This window comes from Bactrocera latifrons, unplaced genomic scaffold, assembly GCF_001853355.1.
Source record: "Bactrocera latifrons isolate USDA-ARS-PBARC rearing strain unplaced genomic scaffold, ASM185335v1 scaffold_970, whole genome shotgun sequence".
In the NCBI taxonomy this organism is placed as follows: Eukaryota; Metazoa; Arthropoda; class Insecta; order Diptera; family Tephritidae; genus Bactrocera; species Bactrocera latifrons.
The window spans coordinates 43,552-51,936 of NW_017537679.1; the positions used below are offsets into that span (position 1 = coordinate 43,552).

At 38.0% G+C, this 8,385-nt stretch overlaps 1 protein-coding gene across 1 annotated transcript; it reads right to left on the bottom strand.

Moving 5' to 3' along the window:
* Positions 1 to 6,611: 6,611 nt before the first annotated feature.
* On the bottom strand, positions 6,612 to 7,115 carry LOC108977922. The gene has a single exon (XM_018947909.1). It carries the CDS (start codon positions 7,113 to 7,115, stop codon positions 6,612 to 6,614), a length of 504 nt encoding a protein of 167 aa, XP_018803454.1.
* Positions 7,116 to 8,385: the final 1,270 nt, after the last annotated feature.

An 8,385-nucleotide genomic window follows, 5' to 3' on the forward strand; every position in this document is an offset into this window, starting at 1 on the left:
TCATCAAAAGTGGGGTCTCTCATCCGAGGCTGTTGTTGCGTTTTCATTGGGGTGGTTTTTTTACGTGGCGGGTCCCAAACTCAGCGCACAACCCTATGCAGGGAATGTTTCGCCTTCTCACTTTAGCTCACCTTCGAACGGATGTTCTTAGGCTACCCAGAGGATACTTGGTCAAAGACCGGAAGTCGTGAGCTGCTCATATGTAAAAGAATCGTTTCTGGCCACTCCCACGTGAATGGCGATCAGAAAACTTTCCTCACTTGCGTGAACTTCTACACATGACTAGATCCTCCTACCACACAAATTAATACTACCTGGAAAGCAATCGGGTAATGAATTAAAAGAAATTTATAAATCGATGACTTCTAAAGGTTTAATTGTTGATTCACGGCTAGTCATAAACATAGAAATCCCCTTAATGTCGTATAAACCATCAAACGTACGCAAATTGATTCCACTTCCAATAAAATACAAAGGTAATATATTATTACAGAAATAAGAGCAGAATATTTAATATAGAAGTATAATTTGAATCAATATTCACTTATAAATCAGATAGATTCAGATAAATATTCTACTAGCTCGGAGAATCATTAGCAATATTCTGGAAATTTGACTTGGAAATCTGCGACTGATGACTTTTGTGAAGTAGCAGCCTTGAAACGATTATAAAATGAAGAATGTGAATTCAAACCTTCTACAAATGAAAATTTTTGGGTAAATTGTCTTCTCAAAATCGTTGGCTTTTCATATTATGTAGCAAAGCAATGATATATGTATCTAGAATGTGATAACAGTCAACAGATGCATATGGAAAAAATAATAATAGAACATAATATAATATAATAGTTTTGATATTTTATATTATAAAAAATTGTCATTGAAAACATAGATGTGTACAAAACTATATATGCGTATTGAGCAAAACATTGTTCATACAAAAACAAACAAAGATGGCTGATTTCTGCAGTTTTTCCACGGGTGCAACTGTTCACACATTTGCTCGCTAAGGAAGGAAAAGGAAGGAAGGCAGTAGGGGTTTGGCTGTTTCTGTTATAACACAATGTTGTGACGCTTTGTCGTAGCATAATTTCATTCAATATCTTTGAAATGTTCTTAATCTACCTCAAAATCGGAGTCGAATGCTATTTTTTATAAATATATATTACCTATTTTTAATAGTTTGATTTCAGTTTCGATATTTTGTATTATGAAAAATTGTAATTAACAAGTTAGATGTCTGCAAAACTATATATGCATATTGAGTAATGGCAACGTTGTTGAAATGTAAACAACCGTCATTGAAACACACATCAAATCAAAAATTTATTCTATATACATATGTATATATTCAAAAAAGAAAAGACGGGTGCGAAAATTACAATGGAAGATGAAAAACTAATAGCTCTAATTCAAGCTGAAATTGAGCTTTATAACAAAAGTAGTCCTACTACAAGCTGTAATCCCGAAAAGATGCTTTGTGGCAGAAAATAGGGAAAGAAATGAATGCAAATGGTACGTTGTTTTGTTATTTGCAATTGTTTATATTGCTGATAATGAATAATTATGATGATAAACGAGAAATGTTCCGCTGTTGATGGCTAGCACTTCGGGATCGATACGAGAGGGAAGTGCGAAAGGCTAACGACCCCTCAGGCCGTGGATTAGAATTTTTTAAGCAGTTGCATTTGTTCTATTCGATGAAGTTTTTGAAGTCACACATTGTACCATGACCGCAAATTTAAGTACCTACTATATATTATGTGAATATATATGTAATATTTAGTAGAATTTGTAATAAAAAATTTACAGGGATAGATGTTCGCAAAATATTTGTGAAACCGTGACACTCCAGTACTACCTGCTATCGCTATTCAGGCCGAATTGCAATCGCAATCACCAGCTGACGCAATTGAATTCAAGGTCATGGGCACGGGGTGCAAGTGCCATCACTATTATGGTTCTTGTCACCATTAAGCCCTATCTCGGTATCGTTGTCTCCACCATCGCCTCGAAAATCCGTCATCAACTCCTTACACGACAAATTCGCTGCCTTCACCGTCCTGCTCTACGCGAGTGTCCACCCAAAAGGGTAGAAAACGAGGGTCATCCACTAGTGAGGTTGTCCAAAACATGATGGAAGCAATTGAGATGTTTAAAAATAGATGGTCATCCATCCACGAATCCCAACAACAACCAACCACAACCCGGCTATACAGGCCTTCAGCAATTAGAAGGTTTCTATGTTAAATAAAATTAGTGAAGAGAAGTAAACCAGTGTAATTCAAAAAATTATGCAAACTGCATTTGAAGTGCAACAGGATCTGCAGTAGTTTATAAGTAAATATAAAATTGAATTTAATACAGTTATGAATTTGTTATTTTTAAATTATTAATTTAGTTTTATTTGTATGTATTTGTTTTGAATTTTGAAAAAATTATATTTATGAATTTAAAACAATTAGTAATTATTTCTAATAAAGTTAAACATATGGTCACAGGAGGATGAGGTCTAAGTTGTTCTGGAATGGTAAGGATACTTTATTGATAAAATAGTTGGCAAGTCTTTCACGTAAGTTAAACGCTTTTGGAGGATGTTATGATATCTCCTTCCACACAAATTATGCAAGCGAACACAATTTTCTGGATTACATTCAATCGTTGTTCTCAAAATTGTCCACCGAGCAGTCAATATACAAAGGAATTTTCTATGACTCTACGAGCGCGTGACAGTAGATAATTGAAAATACGTTTCGTGTGTGCTAGATTTGCTCCAGGAAACGGGCGTATTAAATTACTTCGTAATGGGAATGAAGCATCTCTAACGAAAAAGTAAGGAAAATGTTCCGGTGACACGTTAGACATTGGCACAGGTAGTGGCAAAGGCAGAGTGTTTAGTATTAATACATGATCAAATGGAGTTAGTTGAATGATTCCTGTAGAAATAATAATAGAAATGCATTATACTCGAATGCTTCCACCTAAGGCACATGGCGCACAAATGTTGCAAGCCTGTGGACAGGTCGTCTCTATGTACACGTAAGCCGGAGCCGGTGGACAGTAACGAAGTCATGTACTAAGGATCCAAGCTGCATGCTTTGCAAAGGAACACACTCAGCCTTGAGTACTACGTGCCCTTAATATCTAGAGATGGCGAAATCGTTAGGGAAATGAGGATAATACAATTAAATTTGAACCATTGCGCAGCAGCACAAGAGCTACTAAAAGACAGTATTTGAAAAAAACATTGATGTCGCCTTACTAAGCGAGCAATACTCCCAGCGTTCGGAAAGGACATGGACTACACACATATCTGGAAAGGTTGCAATATTGCCATGTGAAAGACAACCATATATGTCTCGTTCCGAATGCCATAATTTTTTCACATGGGCGAATATACGAGGCTTATACTTTGTTAGCTGCTATGCTCCTCCCAGTGCCTCAATTAAGAATTTTGAAGACTTCCTCCTGGAACTTGCTCTAGAAACCAGAGGAAAATCCCCAATTATAATCGCAGGCGACTTCAATGCGTGGTCGACCGCTTGGGGTAGTAGGTGCACAAACCACTGTGGGCGTCTACTACTTGAATTCCTCGGCCAAACGAATCTTACGATCCTGAATAGCGGAACGCAAAATACGTTTCAAAAAGGAAACAAAGGCTCCATAATCGATCTCATGTTCGATAACGACGCCCTTAGTATGCACATTAAGTGGGCGGTGTCGCACATATTTACAAACAGTGACCACATGGCTATTATTGCCGAAGTCCCATATGCCGGAGGGACGGAACGCCGGAGCAGGAGCACATGCCAAAAACGAATTTGGAAACAAAAAAACTTTGATGCCGAACTTTTTGAGATGGTCTGGAGTTCAGAAAATACACAAGGCGAAGATGCCATACACTTGGTATCTGCAGTGCGAAAAAAATTGTCCACATCTTGCGACGCAACCATGCGTAGGGCAGCACACCACAATAACCGAATACCAGTGTATTGGTGGAATGAAGAAATAGCTGGCTCAGAAAACTCAGCAACTCAGCTAGACGGCGCCTAAAACGGAATCAGAGTGAAGAAAATGAAAGCAGCCTTAGGAATATATTTAAAAGTCAAAATAATATTCTGAAGTCAGCCAATGGTTGCAGTAAAAAGAAGTGTTTTGAAAAACTCTGTGAGGAAGCAAACGAAGACCCCTGGGGAACAGCATACAAAATCTGTATGTCAAAACTCAGAAATAAGGCAAATCAACCCAAAAGCGCATCCTTTATGAAAAACACACCAGTATTTCTTATGCTAAGCCTCTAACCGAAGTCGAAGAGTCACCACTGCTAGTTAGTAAAGAAGAAATATTGGCCATAGCCGGAAAAGTTAAAAGCAGCAAAGCGCCTGGATTAGATGGGATTCCAAACAGAGCCCTAAAAGAAGCCATGACTCTGAAACCTGAATTATTCCTGAAAATGTACAATGCGTGCTTAAAATAAGGAATATTTCCCGAACCATGGAAAGTCCAGCGATTGGTTCTACTTCCTAAGCTAAAAAATCCTCCGCAGGAACCATTTTCATATCGACCTCTGCGCATGCTTAACACTATTGGCAAAATATATGAAAGCATAGTTAGAAACCGTTTGGACCGTTTTAGCAATCCATAAATCCGACGGACTATCAGAAGGATAGTACGGCTTTATGAAAAAGAGGTCCACCATTGACGCACTATACGATGTCATTGACACTGCGAAATACACAGTAAGTGGCAAGCGATGGAAAGGCGGGACAAAAAAATTTTGCGAGCTGATCCCTCTGGATGTGAAGAATGCCTTTAACTCAGCAAAGTGGGCAAACATAATCAAAGCTCTATATGAAATGAAAAATAGTTATTTTGAAAACAAGCGACTATTATACGATACAGACGAAGGCACAAAGAGCTACTCGATTTCAAGTGGAGTACCGCAAGGCTCGGTACTAGGCCCCCTTCTATGCAACAAAATGTATGATGGGGTACTAAGGAGACACCAACCGAAAGCTATTAAATTAGTTGCATACGCAGACGACCTTATTGTGGTAGCAGTGGCTAAACACCTCGACGACCTCCGAGCAAATGTAATGAGTGCATAAACGGTCTACGCCAATGGTTTTCCTCAATGAGCTTAGAACTGGCTGAGCAAAAGACAGAAGTCTAGCTCATAAGTACAAGAAAAGTAGAGGACAATATATCTCTCACCATAGGGGAGTGCGAGATTCATTCACAGCCACACCTAAAATATCTGGGAGTAATAGTAGATTCAAGGCTCAAATTTAAGGATCACCTAGAGTACACTGCAGCTAAAGCGAATAAAATCCGGAATGCCTTATCAAGAATGATGGCAAATAAAGGCTGTGTGCGTTCCAATCGGCCGGGCTTACTAGCAAAGGTAATGAGGTCGGTTATGTTATGTGCGGCTCCAATACGGATCCAGGCATATGCCAGACAAATAAACACAGTGCACAGACTGTCGGCACTAAGAGTTAACAGTGCTTTCCTAACATTTTCAAGTGATGCTGCTGAAGTAAAAAAAAAACAAAAAAACCATTGCCTAAACATGGTATTAGCGATAATGTAGAAATTAGGGATAATGTGATGCCCAACTTATCCACAGCGACTCAAAAAAAGCATTTTTTATAACACTTTCCATTGTGACCAAATCGAACAAATTTTTAGGCATTTAAATTAAAACACCCAACATTTATTTCGATTGCAAATTTTTATACAAATATATTGCACTTTTAATATATGGCGAAACTTCTTAAATCCTTTTTTATATAATAATTTTATGGTACATTAACCCAACTGACTTTCTATCTTTCAATACTTAATAAGGTGAATTAGGCCTGTTAGTTCTCAAGTAATAAATGCTTTTAATGATTTTTAATTGAAAATTAATTCTATTATGCATCAAATTACAAAACGTTTCATGAAATATATTTAAATTTCACATTTTCTTTGATTTTCATTGTTTTACATTTTTTATTAGCGATCTTGAACGGCGACAACAAATCGCTCCGTTCACATATATTTTATACTGGCCCACTATCGTGTTCCGGTCCTCAACTTCACAAAAACTATTTTTTTCTGAATTAATGACGGCTACTTTTAATGTTGCCCCTGAGCTTTATTTATCATCATAGCGAATGTGATTTTTAACGGAAACTGTCCCACCATTTCATTCGTCGGCGCTAAAATTGCTCTCTCACATAACCATTCTCTATTCCTCTTATTAGTTAGCAGTTCGCTATAGACGAAGTTATTTAGATCATCTGGATTATGCACAACATTGCAGAATTACCGATCCAATGTAATCATGCCATTATCATCCTTTGTCATACGATCTTCTCCATAATCTGATAACCAGCAAAGTCTGTCTAAAATCGCCCGCTAAAAGTACCAAGATTACTATTAATATATTTCAAACTCCGATCTAGAGCTTCAATTGCTCTTTTATGGRACATGGTACACTCATCCCAAACTAATGATTTACATTGCTGCAACATACGCAAACGCTCGCTGTTTTTACTTATATTACAGACTGGCATTTCTTCATGGGCTAAGTTTAATGRCAGTTTAAGCACCGAATGTGCCGTTCAACCACCATTGAACAGAGGTGCGGCTATTCCGGAAGATTCAACTGCTACTGCGATTCCTTTATCTTTTAGGCTATGGGCTAAAAGCAAGTTTAAAAGAAAGGTTTTTCCCTTGCCTTCAGGTTCATCCAAATATAACAAACCACCTTCGCCATCTTTGATTTTTTTAACAACATTGTCAAATACTAACCTTTTTTCTGGGTTCAAACGTGGAACAGACTCTGTTAATTGTTGTTGTAGGGAAGCAGTATCGTAATCTAGCTCCCGTATTAAATCGCTACTGATTTCCTCAATTCTCTGTGGTCTGTTCATTCCATAWTCTGATAAATCCTTTCCAGAAATTGTTTTAACCTGGTCTTCAATTTTTGTCAAAACTTCATTGTAAATTAAATCATTGTACGTGACATTGGGATTTTGCTGTTGTAATCTGTGCAATATATCGTCCGCTATATCATTTTTGTATTTATCCCAAAATTGTTGAGGATTTGAAAGACCACATGTCATTACTAATACAGCAAACAGCTCTCTCATCTTGCCTGCTGATCTACATTGAGCAGCTTCTTCCTGTGTCACATCCCAAAGGTTATCATTTCCAGTAATCCTCTTGCCTCACATGCCCCTCGAAATGTTGAATAATTTTATGTGTTGTATTTTTTAGATCATTGAAAGAGGTAGGTCCGCGAACATGGTGTAAAAGCATGCATAGACAAAAACATTCTATGTTACTAACATGAACTGTATAAACTCGTGTAAGTACCGCGGGCTATTTACAAATGAAGACGGTAAAATGACCATGCGACCTAAGTTATTTGGATTTAAATTAGCGTCTTTTGCCAAAGCGTCTTGAAGATGGATGTAATTCTTTACTCTTAGTTTAGTTTGATTTAATGACATGTACCGTAACTCCTCGCTTTCAACTTTAACGTTAATGTCAACGTAAAACTGATTGGCCAGTTGCTTGCATCTTTGTAAAATGTTAAAGTTTTTTTCTCGTATCATCATGTTGTAGGCGTCCATGCATGAAACCATTTTGTTATGCAAGGGAAGACCTCTTCCAGGATTAATGTGAGGAACTTGAAAGTGGTACCCCTCTTGTCCCTTACTAAATATGATCGGATATTGCAACGCATCATGAAATTTATGAGTATCAGGCAACATGGTAAATGTGTCATCTCGGGCCTATAAAACTACATCAAGGGAAGCAAACTGTTCGCCTGTAACCAAGGCTGCGACTTCATTTATTAACGGTGCATTATACCGCCTTTCATGTTCCTCACTTGGTGTGCGATCGGGGTGCATCACCAACCTATAATCATCTCCCGGCATTCTTTCTAGTGCTGTTTTGAAAGTATTGATAAGGCGATCATGTTCATGCAACATAATCTGGATTTTTAAAACAGTATCCCTTTCGGTTCCTTGTATATTTTGACACATGCGATCAGCTTCATTTTCCTCATCGCCCATGAAATAAAGTTGCAAAAACTTTCTTCTTCTTCTTAATTGGCGTAGACACCGCTTACGCGATTATAGCCGAGTTAACAACAGCTCACCAGTCGTTTCTTCTTTTCGCTACGTGGCGCCAATTGGATATTCCAAACGTAGCCAGGTCCTTCTGTACCTGGTCCTTCCAACGGAGTGGAGATCTTCCTCTTCCTCTGCTTCCCCCGGCGGATACAGCGTCGAATACTTTCAGAGTTGGAGTGTTTTCTTCCAATCGGACACCATGACCTAGCCAGCGTAGCCGCTATTTTCTAATTCGCTGAACTATGTCAAT